General features: G+C 37.1%; 4 protein-coding genes across 6 annotated transcripts; 3 read left to right on the forward strand and 1 right to left on the reverse strand.

Annotated features, from left to right (window-relative positions):
* LOC131791684 (large ribosomal subunit protein uL16-like) lies at nucleotides 1–2,336 on the reverse strand. Of its 2 annotated transcripts, none has more exons than XM_059109048.2 (3): nucleotides 2,266–2,336; nucleotides 1,491–1,550; nucleotides 1–909 (listed from the first exon to the last, which is right to left on the reverse strand). In XM_059109048.2, the coding sequence occupies exons 1-3, from the start codon at nucleotides 2,296–2,298 to the stop codon at nucleotides 490–492; spliced, it is 513 nt and encodes a 170-aa protein (XP_058965031.1). In that variant the 5' UTR covers nucleotides 2,299–2,336; the 3' UTR covers nucleotides 1–489. The 2 variants fall into 2 exon arrangements, with proteins under 2 accessions (XP_058965031.1, XP_058965030.1); XM_059109047.2 differs by having other exon boundaries at nucleotides 2,260–2,325.
* A 57-nt stretch (nucleotides 2,337–2,393) lies between these two features.
* On the forward strand, nucleotides 2,394–9,525 carry LOC131791683 (transmembrane protein 106B). Of its 2 annotated transcripts, XM_059109046.2 has the most exons (8): nucleotides 2,394–2,671; nucleotides 3,389–3,452; nucleotides 5,191–5,353; nucleotides 5,924–6,064; nucleotides 6,706–6,758; nucleotides 7,199–7,243; nucleotides 7,747–7,829; nucleotides 9,072–9,525. In XM_059109046.2, exons 1-8 carry the CDS (start codon nucleotides 2,431–2,433, stop codon nucleotides 9,077–9,079), a joined length of 798 nt encoding a protein of 265 aa, XP_058965029.2. In that variant the 5' UTR covers nucleotides 2,394–2,430; the 3' UTR covers nucleotides 9,080–9,525. The 2 variants fall into 2 exon arrangements, with proteins under 2 accessions (XP_058965029.2, XP_058965028.2); XM_059109045.2 differs by lacking the exon at nucleotides 9,072–9,525 and having other exon boundaries at nucleotides 7,747–8,664.
* Nucleotides 9,526–10,379: 854 nt separating this feature from the next.
* Nucleotides 10,380–18,649, forward strand: LOC131791690 (polyunsaturated fatty acid 5-lipoxygenase-like). Its single transcript, XM_059109057.2, has 15 exons — nucleotides 10,380–11,291; nucleotides 11,590–11,634; nucleotides 12,482–12,607; nucleotides 12,713–12,810; nucleotides 13,205–13,337; nucleotides 13,613–13,708; nucleotides 13,961–14,057; nucleotides 14,395–14,512; nucleotides 15,114–15,206; nucleotides 15,333–15,393; nucleotides 15,558–15,663; nucleotides 16,047–16,132; nucleotides 16,265–16,438; nucleotides 17,084–17,247; nucleotides 17,649–18,649. Exons 1-15 carry the CDS (start codon nucleotides 10,803–10,805, stop codon nucleotides 17,761–17,763), a joined length of 2,001 nt encoding a protein of 666 aa, XP_058965040.1. The 5' UTR covers nucleotides 10,380–10,802; the 3' UTR covers nucleotides 17,764–18,649.
* Nucleotides 18,650–23,573: 4,924 nt separating this feature from the next.
* Nucleotides 23,574–23,993, forward strand: LOC136283652 (twist-related protein-like). Its single transcript, XM_066172842.1, has one exon. It carries the CDS (start codon nucleotides 23,574–23,576, stop codon nucleotides 23,991–23,993), a length of 420 nt encoding a protein of 139 aa, XP_066028939.1.
* Nucleotides 23,994–25,559: the final 1,566 nt, after the last annotated feature.

Below are 25,559 nucleotides of genomic sequence, written 5' to 3' on the forward strand. Positions count from 1 at the left end.
TAAAATGGTTAACATCTTGAGTTTAATTGTGCAATTTTAGAAAGAAGTTCTGGATAAATTGCCCGGAGTCTCAGTACCTACAACGACGAAAATTGAGCTTCTGTTGAGGTTGTTCATCTGGCTTCGCCGATCAGAGAATCCTCCAGATACAACACAGAATTCTCCGTATCAAATTTCACCGCTTCAGCTGTTAATTTACTCCGACGTACAGAATAATCTCGTTATATTCGATTGTATTCTCCTGCTCCCACATTCCCATATGGAAAACATTGTTTCAAACGTACAACTGAACGCATTTTCAAAATTGTCAACAAGGCATGATGTCAACATTCATCTTACAAGACACCTTTACTTTTAGATTGTGTAACCTGTATGCGATTCTTGGAAAAAAATTCATGAGTAGAAATGGCAAGCTTCTTAGTTAAACGTTCCTCCTCAAGGGAGAGTCTTTAAGGTGGCCGTGTATAATTTAAGCATTGCACATGCATCTCAAAAATTAGTCCATATTGTTTTTTTCCCGGAAGGTTTCACTCTCAGATGTGTGCGCATTGGCAACCTGTGCGTGGCTTGCCTAAAAGCTTCTAAGGCTTGGGTTTCATTGTCACAATTGAATTCAAAGAGAACTTTTCCCGCCATAACATTTGCCACATAATGATCGACTTTGCCTTTTCCTTTTCCCATTTTGCTCCCTAATGGTTTTCTGGTTACTGGTATGTCTGCTGTCACGATGTACAATTCCTTAGTTTTGGTGGCACGCACGATGGCCAGCCGGGCTGACTCCAGTGCGCAGTCTTTCACCAGTGCAGGCTGCTTGGCGTAGATTCCATAATGGTATCGGTCCATGTACTTATAACGTAGAGGAAGAGGTGTCTTTGTGGCACGATGACAGCAAGGAAACACATTTGGGACCTACAAGAGCAATCAATTGCATGCAAGAGTTTTTTTTTTTTAAGTAATTCATGGACATGAATTGATGAAATAACCACCCCTAGTCATTTGACATATTAAACAAATAAAGTGTGACAGTACATCACTTTTAGAATTGTAACCAAAGCAATGTATCCCCGTCTTAGAACTGCAACTGACTACATGACAATAAAAATTAGATCAGCACAGCAAGATATGAACAGTTTATAACATTAGACATAAATATGTTGTGCTTCAAAGATATTTCCTGGGTTTACAACTTTTCATACCAATTTGAGTGATATCTATCTTGCATTTATCATCATAATCTGAGACAAAGGGAAATAAAATCAAACTGATCCAAAATATTTTAAACAAAGCAAACTTCTCTACACCTGCACTAAAAAAATTTCCTATGATGGGGTATTTTGCATTTACAGCAAATACACTAATCTTGATAATCTGAATGTCTCATGTGGTTGTGTGATTGAAGTCTCATTCTTTTGGTTCAGTCATATTATTAAAACTTTGAGAAGATTTTGCACCGATATATTGTAGAGACCTGTTCTTTAAACAATTCTTACCTGTAATTTGGTTAAAACAGTGAGGTTGTTCTTCATACAGCCCACAAATGGCTGAAACACCTGCAAATTCAGGGCAAACTATGAGACCTCCTACATTGCAATTTATCTTTGGATTCTTGTTTCCTGCTCCCATATTAGTACATGTAGTTTACCACCTATCTGTGTCAGAATGAATGATACACACCCCACCAATGGTGAGCGATACACACATTCAGTTTGATCCATGTTGGCAGTTCAGTGTTAGGGGTGGATGGTGCAATCATTTTAAGGGAAAAAATAGTGAGATCATAACAAGTGTTTGATTATTCCCAGGCCAGTCACATTCTTGCAACACTGAACCTAACCCACACACAGATTCACCACATACAGTAACTTGGGTGAACGAATCTGAATCACACTTGCCTAAGAGATGACCGTGAAAAGGGATTTAAGACACTCCTACCACCACTTTGTGAGATACAATACTCAAAATTGCATGGTGGTCGCTCAATGAGAGAAAGAAATCTGGTGAGAAAGCGGTTTGACGAGTAAGCTTAAGTGAAATAAGCTTACTCACTAGTTTTCTTTGTTTTCCTTGACTTCAAATGACGCTGGAAAATGCGCCAAGGGGTTAATGTCTGGTTGAGTTGCAGCGCTTACTGTGACTGTAAAATCCGATTCTTGACTGTCTAACTGTCTAATAAGATGATATAAATCAAACCTGATTACTCTGGTATCCTTTTAATCCCAAATCTTAAGGAAAAAAGGGAGAAAAAACTATCAGACTTACATGTACCTTCAATCTCGAAAGACTAGAGGAAGCCGCCATAGTTGTAACAAGAGGCGTATTTCAAGGGATCATGGGTACTTTAAGATACTTTACTCAGACTTATTTGAGCAAAGTGATGTAACGAAGAACAGCCGCTGTCCACGTAAGTTGTGAAACAAACCTGTCTGGGATATGTTAAGCTCGCTCCGGAGTTTCGAGCGGCAGAGAGCAATGTCGTTTGAAAAAAACATCCTGTCTGACCCTACAAGTGATGGGAATGTCTCCACGAATGGTCAGGTATCAGAGCGGCCATCTAGTTCTGTGTATAGTTACGAAGCATTCGACAGCACGACTCCAGTGAACTTTGTTTCAGATCAGGAAAATTTCACACAAACATGTCCAACTTGCGGTGGATCTGGAAAACTAACAAAAGGTTAGCTGCTTTGATTTGATAAAAGCATGTTTCTCATGAGTGATTGTGATGCAATTTAGATTGCCAGGAAGGAAATTGTGTCTCACGTAATCACGAGTTAATGACTGATTTCATTAGTTTATCATTTACTGTAACTTATTTAGTGAACTTATATTTAATTGATTATATTGTAATTGTTAGATAAATATGGATATCATATTCCCAGTTTGTTATTATCCATCAAACTTAAGTTAAACTTGGATGCACAGAACTACTTGAAATTCTGGAGATTGTGAAATGGAGACCGTGTAGAAATACGACTAGTCGTAGGTAGTACCAAGAAGGCACGGAGTGCATTTTGATTGTACATGCACCCAAACTTTCAACCTCTTTTGCATTTGGAATTATTTCATTTTCGCATGATGGTGTTGAGCCTTACTTTGTCAAGCCCCAAATTTTCGACTTAGTATCTTAAACATTGCGGTTTCCTCCATAATTATCATAGTGAATGATGGTTAATATTTTTCATTTCTACATGTTAAAGTAAATAATTATGTTGGTCCAATACAGCAGACGGAAGGGTAATATTTCAAGGAAAGTGTAACTTATAATTCTTTCAAGAGTACATTGGGTATAGGTATGTTTATGTTATCAGTGAAAGAAATCAGTAACTTGCCCACTAGACCCAAATAATCTAAAGTAAAAATTAATTTGATTGTCATTATTATTTTCATTTAGAGCAAGAACATGACTTAGTAGCACTAATTCCTGTGAGAGACAGACGACTCAAGCCAAGAAGAACGTAGGTCACTTTATATCATGATATTACTTCTCCTTGAAAGATAATACAAAAACACCTTAAAAAAAAGGATGCAGAGCTCAGTGTGCTATGCGCAGATAATACAAAACACCTTAGAACATAGGATCGAGGATAAAGCAGAGCCTAGAGAGCAGTGCTTGTAAACTCGAGAAAAGGGAGCATTTTTTTGATAATTTGCAAGGTAGATAAAAGCCTCTAGCTTTAGCGTTAAACTGGTCAGCAGCATTATTTAAGGACTCCTTCTGGGCATTCATGTAATGTTTTCCTTCTTGGTTGGGGATGTAAAAGAAAAAATTATCTTGTTTTTTAATTGTCATAGATGATAAAAATTACTGCCTTGGTAAAGAGGCCTATGACCCCTAACAATATATATGGCTAGCATACAGAGGAGACGAAGAGAGGAAAGTTAATTTGGGTGCAAAAAAACATTCCCCTCTCCCTTCCCTTCTCCATATCAACCACACACGCAGCAAGGTCTGTCAACCTTGAACTACCAAAGAACTAAAAAGTATGAAGTTGTGATTATACAGAGAGAACACTGCTAATCTCAGATCTATTCTTCACCATCATTATTAATGGGTTTAGTATTGATCCCTTAAGTGCCAACTCCACTGAGCAGTCCTTTGCCAAAGCAAATGGATTTATCATTTTTCAAAATGTTGATTTATTTTGAGTTAAAGAGGCCAGTGTATTTTACATCTCCACTGCTAGAGATTTGACAGTGACTCTCTAATTTTCCACTTACTGAGTATGTCATGGAAGCACACGATATTCAAATTATGCAATGTACTCAGTGCATCACGCATATAGTGAAAGGGTCAAAACACCCTTAAGTTGAGAGAGAAATATGTTGTTAAATGGGTTGCAAATCTATGAAGCAGATAATAAAGGGGAAATGAATGAAATTAAGAATTTGTTAGTGGTCCTACCAGTTTTGCCACAAAGATTTAATGATGTAAAGGTTAACCTCAAGCCCTATGGATGTTTCGGGAAAATGAGGGCCACCTTTAGCATTTGAATGAATAAGATGATATTGAGTGAGTAGTGAGTCAATTGATTCAAAGCTTTAACATCTCCCCTCCTGGGCTACCTTCTGAGCATTTGAACTTTTGAAGAATGCTTTGCCCCATTCCTTGGGGTCAAAATTGGGTTCAAATGCCTTCCTCAAGTGCTGGATTTGATGGTAAAAAGAAACATCAGAGATTCACTCATTGACCAAGCATGAAAACCTTGACCTCTTTGACATTTTTTTCTGATCCATTCCCTTGAAAAAGTGAACCCATTACCTTATAAACACCTCAATATGAAAAGATAAAACAGGTGTTTTCTGTTGGAAAGACTTGACACTTCCAGCTCAATTTTCTCACCCTAGCCAGGCAAGGATTGAATTCTCCACCCCCCTTCCCCAGTCATAGACAACCATCAAATGCCCATGGGTTGTCAAGGGAGAGGGGGGGGGGGGAAGGGGAGGATTGTTGAAACAATTTGATCAGTGTATAATACACATGACAAGTGTTAACATTTTGATCTCATGGCTGAGGTTGTAAGGGAAAAAGGCAGAAGAAGCTAAAGGAATATGAACAGTCATGCTGATTATATTTTGTATCCTGGTTGGCCGAGTGCATCACTTTATTTGAACTTGAAATACTTTTATAATGGCATTGCTATAATGATGGGATGGTGTATTCTTTTTACTGATCTGCATTTTCTTGTTTTTCAGTATTCTTTACCTTGTCCTGGCGGTGTTCCTTTGCCTGGCAATCTGCGCAGTGGTTGGGGTGATTTTCTTCCCGAGAACTGTTTCAATCAAATTAGTTGGTGCATCACCAAAAAATATTAGCATCCCAAGCTCAAACTATTCAAATCCTGTTATCATAATAAATGTGAGTGAATAAACATGAGTATTAATCTTGATGTGACAATAATAACAACAAAAACAGTGATGATGATCATGGTAATAAAGATAATAATGATTATAATAATGAAAATAAAAATAATAATAATACTAATAATAGACATAATGAAAAGGATGTTCCTAATGTTAACAATTAGAGGAAATCACCAGCCATGTATTAACTCATTATTTTTTTATCTTGATCATAAGTCTTCTTTTTTTTTTCTTTTTTTTTTTTCATGGTAATTGTAAGTAAATCTGTCAAAAATATTGTAAAAATTATGAATATAGAGTGATCAGGCTTTGACAAGTTTCAACTCTGTACCTCCCTGTTGGGGGCCACTACTAATGGTACTCTTCATATCACTGCATTGTAATTCTGCTGATCTAATGCTGCATTCTAAGAGGCTCTTTAATATCTAAAGTTCTGATTTTCAAATTCTCTTAGAAGTGTCTCTCTGTTTTTTTTACAGAGTAATCCAATTTAATTCAAAGTAATGTTGTAATAAAGTGGGTGGAACTGATATTGATTATGAATACTTCTTTTTAATTTCAACAGAGCACTATTTTAGTCAACAATTCCAACTTTTTTGAGGCAAGCTTGGATCACATCAACATTCAAGTCAACTGGAATGGATATGTTGTAGCCAACCCAGACATTCTAGGGAAGATAAAAGTGCCAGCACGGTCAAGTCTTCATGTATGTTGATCAGTAGGGGCAAGTTTTGATTTAACCCTTCAACTCCCAGAAGCTATTAGCATATAACTTCTCCCCATAATATCCAAGCTTTATCCACCAAGCAGGTAATGAGAATGCTCAAACTTATTAGGTTGAATTTGTTACGTTGATAGAACACCAAATTCTTGTAACTAATTTACAAGGAAATGCTTAGCAGCTAGTTGGGAGAATTTACAATTGGATCCTGGGAGTTGAAGAGTTGAACACAGGATCAGATAGTGTTCCTTAAACTTCATAGATCAGAGGATTCCTGGACTAAATTTCAGTGGCCTGTTGACTTTGTGTTATTCAGATGTAGTACTATTGTGCAGTAAACTCACCAATTAGTTTACACTTTTCTCATGTTACCACATTTATGAAAAAACCCTGGTAGTGTCCATAAATTGAAAGGGGCAATCTTTGCAGGTAAGTACAGTTTTGCACTCATATTTAATATGCCAAAGAAAAACCTCTATTGAGTTTCTAATGAGTTTCCTTGGTTACAACTACAAGTATTTTTTTAATAGAAGTAAATTAATATTTTACACATACTTTTTCAAGCACTTAAGTAAAGTGTTGTTTGCTATGAAGTAGTCACTATGTTGTGTATCTTTCCCATGTAGCACACATTTATTGTGGAAACAATGTACAGAGGTAAAGAAGCAGACAAAATAAAGTAAGTTTCATTGCACTGAAAATTACCTTAAATGGAACACACTGTGCAGGATTCTCACCATTATATGCCTGCCCTACACCTGTAGACAGGTCTGCCAGTGGGAAATTCAGTTATCATATCATTTATATGTTTCCACTTTTTCTTGAGGATCTGATTTTCTGTTGGCTCCTGTCCTGTTCTTTACCATCACACCTCAATGGATATCCTTTAAAATCATTTGATTTTCAAGATATATCTTACACAATGATTGATAAATTTCTGTAATTTTTTGGTGAATTTCTTCATTGTTCTCCAGGTTTTGGATCTGTAGATATGTTATGATTTTTTCTGGGTAAAATAATTGATTTGTTAATTTTTTTGTTTCCAGTTTGGAAGCTGTGTGCTCTTATTATCAATATTTATGCATTTTTGTGAGTGCAATTTTTTTTGTGATATTTCAGGAGAGTTTGCTGTGGCTGGTCATACAATTTGGCTTTCCTCATAACGTATGTAATTTAAATGCTTATTTGCATATCAAGCAGAGAGAGCACATCATAGCTATTGAAGTCATTCCAATCTCCGTATAGGCTGCTGTAACTGTATGCTTAAGTATTAAGACACTAAATGAAGATCTTCGCAAAACAGGAAAAAAATATGTGAAAGATATCCATACACTGTCAAATGTTTGATCAATACAATGTAAATGAATATTGAGCACATTACAATGTTTTTCCAAAGCTGCTGTCTCTACTTACTAAGTTTCCCAGTTGCTCTATCATGCCAGAAGGAAAGGGGAAGGGGTCATATAATCTATGGACCCCCTGACTGTTCCTAGCTTTTATGGTTACCTTTATCTCAAGCTGATGTGTGCTGATTATGACCTGTACTAGTTGGAAATCGGAGAAGGATCTCATAGGCTATAGAGCCCTCTTCTGACAATTCCATTCCATGGTAATGTTTGTGTCAAAGTGATGTATGCTGATTATAGCCTGTTGTTCCCTTTTCACAGAGTAACAGCTAAAACTCATTCACTGACTTCATCTTCAGAAGCATCTGATACTCAGCTGGAGTTTGTCAACTGTGAATTAAATGGTATAAAATGGTGGAAAACTTGCTTTCCAAAGGGATAGTTATAAGTAATTTAGAATTTAGGATTGTTTGTACTTGTTGTATAACTTCACCTTAAATGACTATTTAACTACACAGCTCATAAATTGGAAAAATCTTTACAGTATTTTTTGTGATAAGAAATGTATTTAATGTCAGTCTCTCAAAATCTGAGAGATGTCTGACTTTCAGATTACTAATGCTTTGTGTACCATAAAGCAGGTTTTGTTCATTCATGATTACCATGTGAGGTACACTCATTAAACATTTTAATTAATATCTGGAATACCGTTTGATAGATAAAATAACATTAAAATTGGTCTAGAATCTCAGACAGAATTTGGCATCTCATAGAAAAGTTACTGCTAGAATATAATTCAAAGATAGTTGCTTGCTTTTTGCTTTGTTTTTGTGAAATGTGTTAATTATTTTTTAATGAAGAATGTCAAGTTCTGCAAAGGTTATAAATGATAGATTCACTATAATTTGATTATGTTGACCAAAGGTATTGGAGAAATACCTGAGAATGATACCCTTAATTACATATACAAGAGTTCTGAAATGTCAAGATTTTTTTTTCTTTTCATTTTAATTAAATAGAAAATAAATTTAAAAACTTGTACTAACAGTTTTTTGTATGGTATAAAATTTATCAACTTAAGTTCATTAATTTGTTTAAAATACCCACGACAAAAGTGTGATCCTCACCTTGTTTATTTGCCGATTTGTGTGAGAATAAAAGTTATAATCAAGTAATACACATACTGTTTGCTATATATCAATATATATATAATTATATATATATATATATATTGTGGGAGGAAAAAGACAAATAAACTACAAGTTCATCCCTACAGACCTGTTTCGTGTGATGATGAGTGGGCAACCACGAAACAGGTCTGTAGGGATGAACTTGTAGTTTATTTGTATTTTTCCTCCCACAATATATACAATGCTCTACTCCTATGTATCGAGCACTGTGTTACAAAAGTCAAAATTTTACACTTTATATATATATCAACCAAGGCATGGTACCATGAAAGGCACAAATATTATATACTTTGGTAGTAAATGTTTTGCTGGTTTGGGCTTCCTAACCTATGAATGAATTTAAAAAAAACAGTCTATTGTCATCTAGCCACATCTAACCAACCACAGCAAAAGACCCATGCTCAACCAGGTCTTATGGGAAATTCTACATCCTAACATTAATGTTTTTTACATTAGAAAGATGATCAAGGCTCTTGAAATTAAGAGATGCAATGAAGCAAACATGTCAATCATGAATGGTGGATGAATAGGAGGAACACTAACAATGGAGTAACACTTCAAGTTAACGAACCCTAGCAGCCTATTGTATAAATTTAATTAGCCTTAGTATGCATAACTTTGTACTGATGAGGCCCTGACCAGTAAAACATTTACTACCAAAGTATATGATATTTGTGCCTTTTGAAGTCTTTAATTTTTTTTTCTTATATACATATAAGTATATATGTATTGATTTAGGGAAAAAAACAATGAGACTTTCATCCCAACAAGCCTGTTTGGAAGCGGGCATGTCAGCTTGTATGTATGTTTATCAGTCAGTGTGTGTTTGGCATGTGAGGCTTGTTGATATGAAAGCCTTGATACTACATACATTGAACATAGGGAATAAAAGGAAACTGTGCTCACTGTTGATGTTTTTGTTGTTGCTGTCGTCGTCGTTGTTTTGTACCAAAAAGTCCTAGAAGCTATAGTTTGTTATGCTTAGTGTTTTTTTTTTTGTTTTTTTTCTTTAATGCTAAGTGAATAAACAAGATGCTTTTGGCAACTAATTGATTTGCACTGGTTAACTCCAGGGCTTTGCCCCGTTGGAGTGATTGAGTCTGTGATCACTATGGTGTTTCTTAGAACATGAGCGAAATCCACTCCATTCTAACAGATAAAAGGATTAGGAAGTATATTTGCAAATTGATTTTTTGCGACTAAGCATAATCTCTTTAGGTGACACTTTTCTGGAATACCCATTTCCAATTCCTAAATATTATTTTGGCTTCAAAAATCTAGTTTCTTCTACTCGTGCAGCTTTTCATGAACTGCCTTCATATAGCTCATTTAAACTCATTCTCTTGATAGTAGGTGGGTTTTTAATTGTAAAAAAACTTTTAAAAGAAACAATAATTTTGTAAAAGTTCTATTGGTTGCTTTGTTCGCATAATTAGTTCCCTTTGGAAACCTTTGCTCTATTAGATCTCTGATTTTGATCAAGTGTTAATGTGATCAAGACTTTTATTCTAAAAACAATGTTTCTAGCCTTGGGTCAGATGTCTTGTGACACAGTCTTGTGTGATGTAAATGTATTGTTTTGCTTTCTGTTAATACAAATTCGCCTTCACGCCGTATTTTGAAAGACAAGCAATATCAACTCTACTATGATGCGCTCAGTGGCCAACCGGATGGAGATATTGAATATGCGCCAGATTTCAAGTATTACGGCTAACGTTGAAAATTCAAATTATCTCAGTTAGACAAGGTCAAATTCCATGTTACGCAGTCAGAGGTAAAGCTTAATCGATTGAAATATGAATGTATGATTACTTGTACGCGTCCGTGCTCATAAACAACTGTGGGTTGGCAACGGAATAACACTCCGTAGGAGATAATCAGCTGTGACGTCACTACAGCTAAATGACAAAATTCCGTAACACCTCTGTAAGAATTTGACGTACGTGCAGAAGTTCTTGAAGAGCGAAAGAGAGAAAAACTATCGCGGCTACTCCGTGAAGTTCAGAAATCCCTGGCCAAACCTTAATTCTTAGATCACCTCGCCTTCGGTGGAGATTTTGTTTGGTTTTGTGCGTTTGACACTGAGATTGTAAGTTCGAAAGATTAATTAGCGCCGAAGGGAAAGAACGATTGGATCACTTACTCTGTAGAAGACTTTCTTCTCGCTGTACAGCAAAGTGCATCAACATGGGAAACTCATGCAGCGGTTTACCTCCTGACTGTGAAATAATCGTCAAGACCGGTGATGTGAAAGGAGCAGGAACAGACGCTAATGTTTTCAGCGCTCTGTACAACGAAGATGGCACTCGTTCGCGTGACTTGAACCTCGACTGTAAATGGAAGAACGATTTTGAGAAGGGTTCCGTGGACCGATTTAAAGTTCACTGCGGCTTGCCACCTGGTCGTTTGCATAAAATTGAAATCTGGAGGGACGACAGTGGTATCGGTGACGACTGGTATGTGGAATGGATTAAAGTGAAGAATCTTCATCCTGGGTCCGACGAGGTGATCTTTCCCTGTAACCGATGGGTGAAAGCAGAACGAAAGTTAGTTTTGACAGAATATGACTGTGTACTGCCACAGTTTGACGAATGCAAAGAACAACGGAAGAAAGAATTAGAGGATAAGAGAGACGTTTATCGATTATCGCGTAAAGCTCCAGGCATTCCTAAACAGGTTAGTGGTACAGTCTCAATTAGTGTTGCTGTGGAAATCTGTTTTATTTTATTGTACTCTGTTAGTCCTCAAGAATGAAGACTCTTTATCGCTGGCTTGCAATTTCGTGGCAAGTTTTGGGGCATTTACAATCGCCGTTACGCAACTGATCTTAAACATTAGCAAACTATTTCGCAGATAACCAAAGTTATGTAACTATGGGTTTCTTTACTCAGCTATTAGGTTAAATGTAATTAAATGGTTGGTTAAGTAAGTTACGTAACCAAAAAGTAAGACTTCTTATTATTTTCGGTTGTAGATCGAAAGTTGTCCCCGTGACGAGAGTTTTAGCAACGACTACAAGGTATTGGTATCAGCAAGTGAACATTTATTTAGTTATTTATTCGTTTGGTAGGGTAACTGGAAGCTTAATTTAATAACTTAACTTAAAAAACTCAACTTGTTTACCTGAAGAAATATTTCTCTTGGTTAATTTTTTTCCTGGCTTGTTTTTTGTACTCAGGCGAGAGATTTCTAATTACTAGAACAGCTATTTTGAGTATGCAACCATTTGAATTTAAATTCATTCTTCTGAATCAATGCAGTCCTCAATATTTCTGTTTACTTGACACATTTGCCTTCTTTCGGTATTGAGAGCATTGTTTGAAGTTTGACGTAAGCTCTGAACATCAGAAGAAAATCCAACAAAAACATTAAACACGACAATAATATTAGCTGTTATTGTATTGAAAAGGTACATAACACCTGTTGATTCTCAGCGATTTACAGACTAACCCAAGTTCAGCACTATAATGGAAAAATTCACTTTTAATAATTTATACTGAAGAACATGATACCTGTTAATTCATAGTGATTTACAGATTAATTCATAACGATTTACAGACTTAGCCAAGTACAGCCTTATAATGGGAATATTCACGTTTAACTAACATCTCCTCTTTTAAACATATTGGAGATGGAGCTGATTGCAATACAGCTTGATTCTTTTCCTTTCCCTTTCGGACTTAATTAAAGCTTTTTCATAATCAAACACTCCGAGAAATCATAATTTAAGAAACAATTCAGAGAATATCTCCTATGTCTCTGTTGTTATTACTTCTTGTATCCCCTTCACAATTTTAATTAATTATGATTTAGGAGTAGAATTGGAGCCAGTTGTAAAGCATAGTTGTGCTATTTCTTCTTTATAGTGGAATATTCAGCAGACCAAGTACAAGTTGGCTGTGAAGTGTAAGCTGGCCAAATTAACTTCTGATCCCTGGGAAACATTAGATGACATGAGCAATCTATACAAAGGAAGCCTCAACTTACCTTATGTAAGGACATCTTTCGAAAATGCATCTTGGATTGAAACTGAATCAAGAAAAATTCAGGTTGGCATCAAGTTGATCATGGTTTCCTTTTTTTTTTTTTTTTTACAGGGCTATTTTAACTGGAAAGAAGACTCAAACTTTGGTCGTCAGAGGCTTCAAGGGTGCAACCCAACCCTTATCAGACTTTGCATGGAAATCCCTGAAAAGTAAGACAGTTTATCAGTGGGCATGAGTTTTGTAAATGGTTAGTTAGTTAATGTTATCTAGCTTTTCACTGAAAGTTTATATCTGCCACTGGACCACAGTCATGGTTATGTGTGACTACCTTGAACACTGGTTCAACTCATATGTTCCATATTTATGGCTGTCAATGAATACTTTAAGCCAAAACTGGGATACAATAATTTTTTATTATTGATCCCTAGAAACTAGAGATCAAGAGAAAAACTTTTTTCATATTTCCAAGAAGAATGATGTCTTGAATTTATCAAAGAGTGCTTTATAGATAACTCACTTATTTAAAAATTTTAATTTGCTTTTGTAATGTTGGTTGTTAAATAAAAATCCAATTTGTGTCATGATAACAATGGTATCTTCTAGTTTCAAGGTCACACCTGAGATGGTGGAACCATTCTTGGAAGGGATTACATTGGAAGAGGCAATGAAGAATAAAAAGATCTACATTGTGAATCTGAAAAGACTCACAGAGATCATGTGTAGATTTAACAGAGTGGTGAGTTAGGTTAAAACTATAGAAACTTAAAGATCCATCTATCCAGCCCCTAAGAAATGATAGCCAATTCACTCTGTAGTTGGTTGTTATTTTGATAAGCGATACCAAAAAACAAACAAACCAACAAATAAACAAATCCAGGAAAGTACAAACTACTGATTTTTTTGGAGACTCTTTCTCTTGTATTTACCACATCACTCTACAAGAAATACTTACACAGCTAAATCGAATAGCATCCTTAGTTTTACTGATTGTGATGAATTTGTTTCCCTCAGATCTGCAAACCAATGGCTTTATTCTTTGTCAATGGCAGAAACGAGCTAATGCCCATTGCAATCCAGTTGTTCCAGAAGCCAGCTGATGACAATCCAGTGAGTCTGTATAAGTTTGCTACTTAAGTCTCAGAGACTCAAAAACTGAAAAGAAAAATGAAAAATAAGGTTGTCATTATTGGATGAAATTCTGACAGTGACTTATGAGCCTTAAGAGTGAGACTAAATTACAAGCATGGACATAGTAAAACCTTTTTGTTATAAGGCCTCAGGACCCCATGAAGCTACATGTAGTATGACTGATGAAATAAATACTCAGGTTGACATGGTTGTTGTTGTTGTTAATGGTAGGTTTTCTTGCCAAGTGATCCCAAGTACACCTGGATGCTTGCCAAGATGTACTATAACAATTCTGATGCAGCTTTTCATCAGTCCTGCACTCATCTTGGTAAGGAATATTTGCAATAAATTTAAAACAGAAGACAAACTCTGATGAAAGGATAGGAGAGACGTAAACCATTATCCTTTAATTTTTCTTTGCTTCTCTGATGGGGTATGGGGGCAGGCCTTGAGTGGTCACTATGATGCATCATCTTAATTGGTTCTTGGCCCTTTTTTTAGCCTTCCATCATGCTAAGGAGGTATATTTAGAACTTAACAGTTAAGCCAATGTGACAGTGGAGGACCACACTCTGAATTTTAAGTAGATGCAAGTTGGAATCAATGGTCAGAGAAATCTCATGGAAAGTCTAAGGCAGTTATTTTTACCATATTCATTTTTATAGGATTCACCCATTTGGTAGCTGAAACAATCTGCGTGGGAACTCATCGTCAGTTGTCACCATCACATCCTGTTTTCAGGCTGCTTGCTCCTCATTTTCTGTATCTCCTGGCCATCAATTCGTGAGTACCTAACATTTATTGTGGAATGTAGCCAATAAAATTCTCCCTCTCTCCTTAGTAGAAAGGGAGAAAGGGGGCAGCTCTTGAAGTCACCAGAACTTTGTTAATGTGCACACAGGTTTTTGATTCAGTGGATGTTTGTCAATACTTTCTTCAATTAATCGATCAATTCTTATTTAGAGTCAGCACCACACAGTAGTTTGTACAATTACTATTGAGCCTGTGGCCCCCTTCTTTCTCACAACTTTTGGGGGCCACTAACTAAGTGGTTGTTGAAACCTTGCTTTAACTGTCACAGGATGTCTTCTACCAGCTTTTCTATGCAACCCTCAAAAGTCCAAAAGTTAAAAATTTTTAACTGGTCTTGAGATCTTGTAAACCCGATTGTCAACCTTGGATGGGGTTACAAGTTTATGAAATAAATATATAAGTCCCATACACAGAGCAGTAGAAGAAAGTAGCAGCCTTGGAGGATGAAGACATGATTTGGAAGGCTGATTTCTTCTCTTGTTCCTTGGAATGCCAGAGGAGAAGGTTCTATGGGGGATGATGATGAGAAGTAATGTAATTGGCTGAATATGTGTTTGCTGTTTATGATTAGCCTTGCTCTGGCCAAACTTGTTGCACCAAATGGATGGATTGACAACACCATGACAACTGGATCAGGTGGATTGATGGAACTTGTCAGTCAGTGGTAAATAAATATGCTCTTAATTTAGTGTTCAAGCCCTTTGCATATCATTTCATACACTCAGGCTTCTATGCAACCTTTGTAATCTTGACATGACTAAACTTTTTTTTTATTGTGAAATTTTACTAGTTGGCAAAACTGGAGAATGGATATTGATGGATGGCTTCCTTCTGATCTTGAAGCTCGAGGGGTATGTACATGTACTTTTGTCACATTTGCATTTATGTACTTGTTATGATACCAAACTTAACTAAATTAATCTGTAATTATTTATGTGACTCCCCTAATGAAATGTGAAGAATTTTATGCACAGTTGAGTGAGTGATGGTCAAAATGTCCTAATCTGTTTTTAAGGTGGATGACAAGGAAGCTTTTCCCAACTACCCCTACAGAGATGATGCATTGCTCATTCATGAAGCCATTTATACCTATGTACGAGAAGTCTTGGAAGCTTTTTATGGTGAGCAAATACTATTTTGTGGATATAATTTTTCCTTTTGCTACGTTGTCAAGTCCTATGTTTGAGCAATTTTAGATTAGGTATCAATGTGATATGGGGGATTGCTTTGGTTTTACCTAAATGTGTTCTGTGATTGGTCCACAAAACTATGCAATCCTCTCAACCAATCAGATCCACAGCTACAAACAATCACAACTTGGACATTCGCTATTTTCCATTCTTGAAGCAGTGTGCTTGTTTTCACTTTGAATTCTCATAGGCTAATCACAATGTGAACCTTTATTCCGACCAGCCACTGTAACAACTTTGGTTTTGGTTTTTCCATAATCACTTGATTTCTAGTCAAAATGGTTACAGTTTACACTCATTTATAAATATTTCAGACTCACCAGAAAAACTGACAGACGATTATGAAATCCAGAACTGGGGACACATGTTGGCTGACCCAGAAGATGGCTTGGGAATCAAGGTACCACTAATTCTCCGTAGATTCCAAAAATTTTCTCAGGTTATAACTGAATTGCAATTGAGCCACAGCAAGAGCACTGTAGAACTCTCTTTTTGGTTTTTAAAGGGTGATACGCTTTTGTGTGTTTTACAGGGTGTTTTTGGAGGTGGAAAATTTACAGATTTGGAAGACTTGATCAAGGCAGTGACCACAATTATCTTCATCAGTAGCGTGGGGCATTCTGCGGCCAATTTCGCTCAGTATGATGAGTATGCTTTTCCACCAAACTATCCTGCATTCTTACGTGGGAAACCGCCAACAAGCAAGGTAATTTTGCGGCTTCAGTCTGTTTCTATCCTTGGGATGGTCGCTTAGATGATTATTGATGTTATAGATATTTTGCTCTCCCTATTTTCAAAATTTTTGTTTTTAATTTTGTCACTCTTGTTGTAATTTTTAAATCATAAGATTCTTTAAATGGCATAGATTAATGGACTGTTAAGAACGCGGAAAAAGAAAGAGATCCGAGAAAGTTACACCTGAAGCAAAGAAAAGATCTGAAAGATGCATAGAGAATCAATCCCAATTTTTAATTTAGGATAGCACAAGGATTGCAAATTTGGATCAAGTTTTAACTGAGTGTCTATAGTACTCCGGGATTACCTTGGTTTTGCTTAACTTCGCTCTGTGATTGGTCAAATCAGATCCTAAAGCAAACCAATCACGACTTAGTCACGCGTGTTTTCCCGCGCTTTAGGCAATTTGTTTTTTTTTACTTTGATTTCTCATTGGCTTTTTAAGATATTTTCCTTCCTTCTGATTGGCTGTAAGGATCACTTTGGTTTTGATTTTACGACACTTAATCGAAAAGCGCTGTTTATAAGAGGCGGGTAGGCGTAACAGGTAGCTAAATACATTTTTTAAAAAAAGCGACAAGTGGAACTGTACTAACGGGTTGTATACATGTTTTAGGAACCTCTGACAGAAAAGGATATCATTGACTCCCTTCCAGTGAAAGACATGACGCTGGACATTATTATTGTGACAAAAATACTCAGTGATCGCGGTACGAACGCTCTTGGTGACTTTGAAGTGCAATACATGTACGACCCAAGAGGAACCAAGCCTGTGGAAAAGTGAGACATTTACTGCCGTAATACCAAAAATAAAATGAATATATAAAATAACTTAGCTGATCTTGATTTCAACTTTTCACGACTGGATATTCAGATATCTCAGTGTCGTACTGTAAAAGTATTTGGACTCAACGCGAAATCGGTCGCTAAATGCGACAAGTCTCTTCATGTATACTGCTCTTAAAAAAGGGTAATTTAGTATTATCAACTGAGTTGATAACGTAATTTGCCCACCGAAAAGAGTCTCAAAGGCGTTTTGTCACTCAACGAGTTCGGCCTTTAAGTTTACTGTATGCATTGTAACCTAGCCTGTGTAATTTACACCCTCGATTTGATGTCAAACTACCATAGTTAAGAAAGATTCACTGTAATTAAATTTCGACAATCTATTAACCTTTCAGGTTGAGGAAGCGTTTGTTGGAAGTGAGTGACATTATCGCGGAGAGAAATAAGAGCCGACCATTCCCTTACCCATACCTGGATCCTAAGGAGGTTCCTAATGCCATCAGTATTTAGAAACTTGGTATCCGCAGAATCCCCTGAAAACTACAAACCACTACAGTGAGAAAATAATTCATTACCTGCCGCCTTTCAACCCCAGATGCCAGACTACTAAAGGATGGATAAACAGCAAGCAAAAACTGAGATTACTTTGCAAAGGGTAGTCCTCGCGTTTACTTTCCGTATTTGTTAGTGCTCATTGTCTAAAATAAGGAGCGTGTACTTTTAAACTATTGTGAAGGTTTCGTTTCATACTCAAAACCCGTAAATGGTCAATCTTTCTGTGAAGCTCTTACACTGAATTTGAAATGTTCGCTTAACCATGAGTTTACCCAGTCGTGCGTTCAACATCAATCTCATCGAGGTTGCACCACTTGAACAAGTTCTCAAATCAAGAGGATTTAATCAGTGTCAGTGGTACGCCACTCGAGACTTCAGACTTAAAGTATTTTTGATGGTATATGAAATAACAAATATTCCACCCTTAATATATTTGACTGATTAGCACAACCCAATTTTTGTATTCTTAAGTGCTTTAGTGGTTTAAGATTCCATGTCAAGTGCTGATTTGTAAATTACGTAAACAGAGATAGCGTGTACTCTTATCTGGTAATTAAGTTTTGTTTAAAAATATTTATATTTTGCACTTAGGGAGAGAGAGTCTCTTTGTAAAATGAAAATTTAGATTTAGCTGAAGACGTACGCTTGTTATCTCACTTATTATTTCACTCAGTGAAGCGTTTGTAACCGAGTATTTCATGTCTAACGACTATTGTAAAACAATTGGTTACCTCAAACGCTTTGCAAGTGAAGAGACATACATTTAAACACGAAAATTATCACACAAGGCGATGTTAGATAAATACTGGAAGAAAAAACAAAGTAGTTTTGTAATTGAGAAGTTTTATCGTTGATACTGTGTGGGACGCGCGAGACGCGACGGCCAAATGTTCAGTGCGATGGACTTGAGGTCGAGAGGTCTGGGAATGATACCTGGTTGGGTAAACGTGTTGTATTCTTGGGAAATAGACCTCGCTCTCACAGTGCCTTTATCCATCCAAGGGTATGAATGAGTAACGACGAATTACCAGGAAAGCTTGGTGAAATGTTAGTCGAACCTTGCGAGGGCCTGGCATTCCATCCTAGGGGGAGGGGCGATACTCCTAGCGACTTCATGCTAAGGAAACTTGAATAAGCTCTAACCCTAACCCTAACCCTAACTCCTAGCGACTTCATGCTAAGGAAACTTGAATAAGCTCTGACTGGGTGGGTCAGCAACTTTCGTCACCAGGCTGATCTTTTCGCTCGGTTGAATATCATTAACTATGTACCAACTCGCCCAGCTTCATCTTCTATAGCATTCGATACTCTCATCACTATAGGACCCATGCACTTTTGCAGTGATAGCCACGGTTTTATGTCTCCATGGCTTGTTCAATTATCATCGCAGCCCTGTCTCATGCTGCTGTGCTGAGGAATGGTCTGGTTTTAGCGGCAATCTGGAGGAATCCATCTTAGTGCAGGTCATCATCAGCTGGCTCTTTGGTGATCCCTGGGTTTAAAGCACGGGCAGTGCTGTTTACTTTGTATCAGAAATGAACTATTAAACGAATCTCAATATATTCATAATCGAGATTGGGCTTGGAGCAATGCGGTGGTCATATTTCAGTCATATTTCAGTCCCTAACATTAGCACTTGCACTTCACACTGTCTGTAAGTGAAGAGGAATACGGAAGAGTATACAAATTCATTGGTTTTTTATGTTTGCCGATTTTCTTTGATGCCACTATCACAGCCTACTTTTAAGTTTTCCAAATAATTTAGCCGGCAAAAGCAACAAATGAAATTTGCAGTACCTCAGCCAGCCACCAACGTTAAGAATTATTTTTCACACAGGGTTCTTCCCTGTAAGTATAACGCTTGGAATGTCGACTTAATTCAAACCAAAACTCCTTAAAGAAACTTTCTAAGTCGCTATAAACTGAAAAGCAGATGAATATCATGTTATAAACTGCTTTATTTTTTTACTGATGGCATCAATTTGAAAGTAATTAATGGAGAGCGTATCTAGACAGTCGGGATAAAATGATAAAAAATTATTTAATTGATGAAAAGTCATTAAACGATCACGATAGCTTGGTGACCGCTTAATACAGGTTGACTGCTTAGTGTACGTTCTATAGATAGGGGTATCATAAAAAAACGATAAAAAACTGTACTCTATGCCATAATCGAACACTTAATGTATAGAATCTCGCTCGAAAATATTACTTTATTTGATTTTGGGAGAGAAACATGGACTAAATATTACTTAGAAGATTATTCTTAGTTTTATTTGAGTGGTTCCGCTTTCAGTGACCGTTCAATAAAGACGGAGAACAATAAAAACAGACCGTTGGGACTAAGTAAAAGGTGACCGCGACCGCTTGATAGAAGTGAAAATGACAGTGGTTAAAGGCAGACAATTTCTGGACTTTGACAACTGACCGCTAAATACAGAGTGACCGCCTACTACGGTGCCGCTTGATACAAGTTCGACTGAGTTGAGGAGTTGTTGGTCTATCGAGTCGTTAAGTCTTGTTTGTGAAATCTGATTGGTCAGTTTTAGCGTGATGTCATCAGGTGCAAAATTCAAGTCACTTGACGTTACAGTGATGTAAGTCGGTTTTTGATCCGTCGGTAGCGTTAATTAAGTCTTTGTATTCGGTTCGTTTGATCTTCTTATGTTGTCTCCGATTCCTTAGTATGGTTGTGATGGCTGTTGACGAGATGCTGGTAGTTTATGAATCAGGTTGTCTCAATTGTAGTTATGTTTTGTATTTTCTTAAGATTGTTGCGATGTGAGGAAAACTTATCGAATAGAAGTTACGTTTATCCGTTTTAGACTGAGCCAACTTTGCTACCGTCGACCCTTCACTTACAGCCACCTCTGTACACAACCGCCATTTCCTAACTATGACCAGTATTTTTACTTCCGGTGGACGGTCCATTCATTCACATTTTTCTTAGCCTCTTCACAACAAACTTCTTTCCACAGCAGCAAACCAGAAAGCAGTCAAATTTAATGAGCAGGAAAAAAATCTCCAAGCTACAAATCAGCTTTACTTTGCTTAAGAATTGCACTCCACTTTATTTCTACTTAGGAAAATCAGTTGCCAAGCAAAAGTTTTTTCTCAATGTAATTTTTAAAAATTAAAGGAATGTCTTCGTCTTAGTGTCCGTGTAATGGATACTGTTAACACCACTATACTATAGATCGGCACCGTGGTAGCTTACGAGGTAATCTTTCTTGTTTCCTTTAAGCGCGTAGCTACATTTTACCTCATGCTTCTACAACTTCGATTAGCCGGTTGATTTACGACTTTATGAGACGAAAAGAAGACTTTCCTACGGTGAGCTTTAAGTTATGTTGAAATTAAAAACTCAATTCGCCTCCTTAACGAATTGCGAAACAAAACCCGTAAACTGATCTAAAAACATCTCCAAACATTTTCACAGTATAAGACAGTATGGGACACTGTTACAAAAGGCGGAAGATCCGGAAAACGATACCCTACTGTACTTTGTTCGAGCCTTTTTTAGTTCAAACTTCTCGGTCTGGAAGGGAAACCAAAGTTCTAAGAGAACTTTCTTTTTTTATCGATGTTTTAATTTCGTTTTATTCAGCAGCAATCTGTTCGTATTCTATCTCTACTGTATCCGGTGGAGTCCTGATTTTTTTTTTTAATCCTTGGTTTTTCGAAACTTTCTTTACATTTATGGTTGCAACCAAAACTTATCTCTTATCTTTACTTTGAGTCAAACTTAACTGCGTGATTCCGCACAACCCACAAGTTTTCGAACTTTCTCGAACACATCTCTCTTCTCCAGAAGGTTCCAAGATTCTATATTTACGTTTTGCTGGAGTGTTTGTTGTCTGAACGTACTCACTCACATTTGATTACACTGAAAAGTAAAGAAAAAGTAAAAAGCTAACAGGAGGATAGGCCGAGGAATCACCAGTTTTAATGTACTAATCAGGTAAAGATGATAATTGTAGAATGACTAGATATTTCGTTGACACCATTTTCTTTATTTTTTCTCATTGCTGCCGTCCTTTGTCTTCGGACAGTTAGTTGAAAAAGCGCAGTATGTTTATGTTAGCTAGTTGGTCATTACTGATGACCACCACCAAAGAAGAATTCACTTTTAGAGTTACTTTTGATGTCACCGGCTGTCTAAAATACAAAGGTGGCTCGGTCTGGACATAATTTTTAGCGATTTATCTGATATCCGAACGTTTTCTTTCGCTTCATTTGATCAGAATGCTAAAAGATATTTTCGAAAATTGAAGAATTGACATTATTAATGTAGTTATTATCTACCTGTGATAATTCTATGGTTTGTTTGTGTAATAAGGCATTCTTTCCTTAATTACTAAAACAGCTGCCTCATGGTTCTTTGTATGAATTAGACAAAACAAACTTCACTTCACTTGTTCGTCGGCCCCTGGTTACTGTTCAGCGTGGCAGGTTCGGTTTATCTGGTGGCTTCATCAAACTCCACGTAGCAACCTTGTGAAAGGTGTAATACATATCTCATCTTCGTATACAATGTCACTGTTGAATGCTGTACACTCAACTTGAGGAGCTTAAAGATAGCATCTAGCTTGAATTCCATACATGTAGATCAAACAAAGCCTGTGTATTTTAGATACTAAAGCGTTTTCCAAATGCACTCGATTGCCGCAAAACGCAACTCAAGAGCAGGCAATGAATACTTTATTACATCCCATTGTGTTATAAGATGTTATGTACGCATGCCCTTGAGTGTGTTAATTTCTCTGAAGAGTTTGTAACGAGACCATGAATTGCTCGTGAAATGCAGTGTAATTCTACTCCTGACCACTGAACACCGGCAATCGGAAAAGTTCCCGCATATCAGCGGCGGTCAGGACCATTCTGTCATCACGGCCTATTGAACACAGTCCGGTACCTCAGTTTGTCAGGCTTATCAATATACATTCACTGGAAAGTTCTCTTTTTAATATTCACAAAACCACTACACTGTGTCTCTCCTCTTCATGTAGACTTTTGCAGGGGGCATTTGTTCTTGACCTAGTAATCGATACAGATATATCTATCAGCTATTTGAAGGCTCACAAAATTCTTCGGCAAACTTCAAGCACTGACTCCCGCTGTTGACAAAGAGTCTATTTCCGGAAACGAAGCGCGCACCTCGGAGTTAAAATTTAAAAACCAACTCAGAGCAAAGAAAGTATTTTAATAAAAAGACTTTTTCAAGAGAGGAATAATTTGTCTTCAAGGAATTATACGCACTTTAAAATGGAAGCCCTGTGCGGGAGCTTTTTATGAAAGTTGTAAAGTGTTTGTTAAAGCAAGTTCCGTTTTCTCTTTGAGTCATTTTCATCACCCAAGGCCGGCTCGTTTTAAGTCCTGTGTTTCTCACCTTGTCGGGCCGAAGCTGTTTGTAAATATCACATTTATTGCCAATTACTGCAGATAAGGCAAACTATTAATTAAATTTGAAGTATCCATTGACACATGGTGCTGTAATCTTATTGGCAGGGTTCAACAGCTGAGTGAACGTAATTAGACAACTTGACGGCCCGCCACAGAAAGCTGATAGGGCGTGTTTATTTTAGCCCATACCTGCATAACTGTCTCTGGACGATAGCGTTACGTTAGTTTACCAAGTTGGCTGACGGTGAGCTAAGTTCTAACTTGAACTCGGGTCGCTTTCACAGACATAGTTGCCCTTTGGTTAAGCTTGTCCAGCTTAAGTTAATCGAACAGTTAACAGCTTCTTGTTGTAATCTCCGACTATGGGGCTCCCGCATTATGAGAAGTCTCTCGCCATGACTCAATCAAGTAGAAAGTACAGAACATCAAGTAATTCGAAATCGAAACGCAAGGATCTTCATCCCGCACATATGCATGACCATAGTCATGGTAAAGGCGATCAGAGAACCGTAGCTAACGTTCGTGAACGACAAAGAACGCAAGCATTGAACGAAGCCTTCAACAAGTTGCGAAAAATCATCCCAACTTTGCCTTCAGATAAGCTGTCAAAGATACAAACATTGCGCTTGGCTGCGCGCTACATCGACTTCTTGTGCCAGGTTCTAGGCAACAACGAAAAGCATCCGAACTCAACAGCAAGCAGCTGCTTTATTGCTCATGAACGGCTTAGTTATGCTTTCAGTGTCTGGAGAATGGAAGGAGCTTGGTTTCAACATCAGTAATAGGAGAGACAGTATTCTTTTTTCACGGCCAAAGATGTTTTGATATGAACGCTGTCTTCTATGAACTCAACACCACTGATTGCACATTGTTCTCAAGCGATCGAGAAGAAAATTATGCGGCAAAATATTAAGCGTGTCCTATGCCTTACATGAAAAACATTGCTTGCTTATGTGGAGAGGATATGAACCTTAAGGATGATGTTAAAAACAGAGATGTTTATTAAAAGAAATATCTGCTAAAGAACTTTGAGTGGTCTGTGCAACAATGTCAGACAAACGTCGGAAGAAAGAGACAGTCTGCACAAACATTTTCATGTTCAACGCATTTGTGGTTGGCTCTTTATAACTAAGTTACAATTAATCGTTGTACATTTTTCTTGTACAATTGTTCGAGACCTCAGCTACAACTTTTAAATGTTCGCCTTATTGTTTATCTAATGTTAAATGAGTGTTTAAGTACCAGACTTTGTATGACATTAGTAATTGTTCAAAGTAAGCCTTTGCGTTAAGCTTCCGTTCAGGTAATGTGTTAGATGTCGTAGACTTTTGTTGATAGCTCGTGAGCGCAATGTTGTACATACGTATGGTAAACAGTACGCTGAGGTGAGTTTATTAGCGAAGTAAGACGGTATTTCATATCCAACAGAGCAGAGAGAAATATTTTGTGAATTAGTCATCGGAAGTCAGTGATAGAAATAAATCCACAAAGACATGAAATTTTACATGTGCTTTTTTATCGAATTTCTCTCGGCTTTTTTAAGTAAGGGAAGATTTTATGATGTTTTATAATATGTTCTCTAAGAAAGAAGTTCTTCTGTCGGGCTGAGGCTGAGGCGTGAGCGGTAAGGCAGTTGTTTACTTCATCCAGTAAGGCAGAGCTGTGATACTTCCCGATCTTTAGATCGATAAACAATTTATCCTGATGCACCTTTCTCCTTTCAAGATAATTTTAAAAAATGTCAATTCTTAATTCTTAATTCCCTGGAAATCATTTAGATTCGCTCCATTTTCTGCCGCAGCAAAGGTTTTCCTAAGTTCAAAGCTACGATTGAGGCTAAAACGTGGTAGGATTCTCCGTCAGCTTGGCGTTAATTTTTTTTGCTGAATTTTTTTTCTGCTGTCAATTCTCTCCTTGTTTCGTGATCGGCAAACACATTTATTTTTGTCTTGTGGAATCATAACCCGGCTGTAAGCTTCCATGGAAAAAAAAAAAAAAACTCGTCCATTCAAATTTCACACTAAATCAGCTGAGCGAATTAGTTCGTTTCCTTTAAACTCTTGGCTCGTCCGGTGTGGGAGGACTGTTTTGTTGCAGGTTTTGTGCAGTACTCCTGAAGAAAATTCACAAACAATCTTCAGACTTTTATCGGCTCATTGAAATTTCCATTCCTGAGGCAACACTCTGTCATCTCGAGAGAAATTTACCGCCTCGGCGAGCACTTTTCATCCCACATGGTTTTGTGGACATCCTGTTGAACCCACGTTAAAGAAAAACAAACTAAATTTATTGGGGCGGTCCGTGAATATGCTCAGATCTGTTATAAACTCATCAAACTTAGTCCGTAG

The sequence above is a fragment of the Pocillopora verrucosa genome, chromosome 10 (genome assembly GCF_036669915.1).
Source record: "Pocillopora verrucosa isolate sample1 chromosome 10, ASM3666991v2, whole genome shotgun sequence".
Lineage (NCBI taxonomy): Eukaryota > Metazoa > Cnidaria > Anthozoa > Scleractinia > Pocilloporidae > Pocillopora > Pocillopora verrucosa.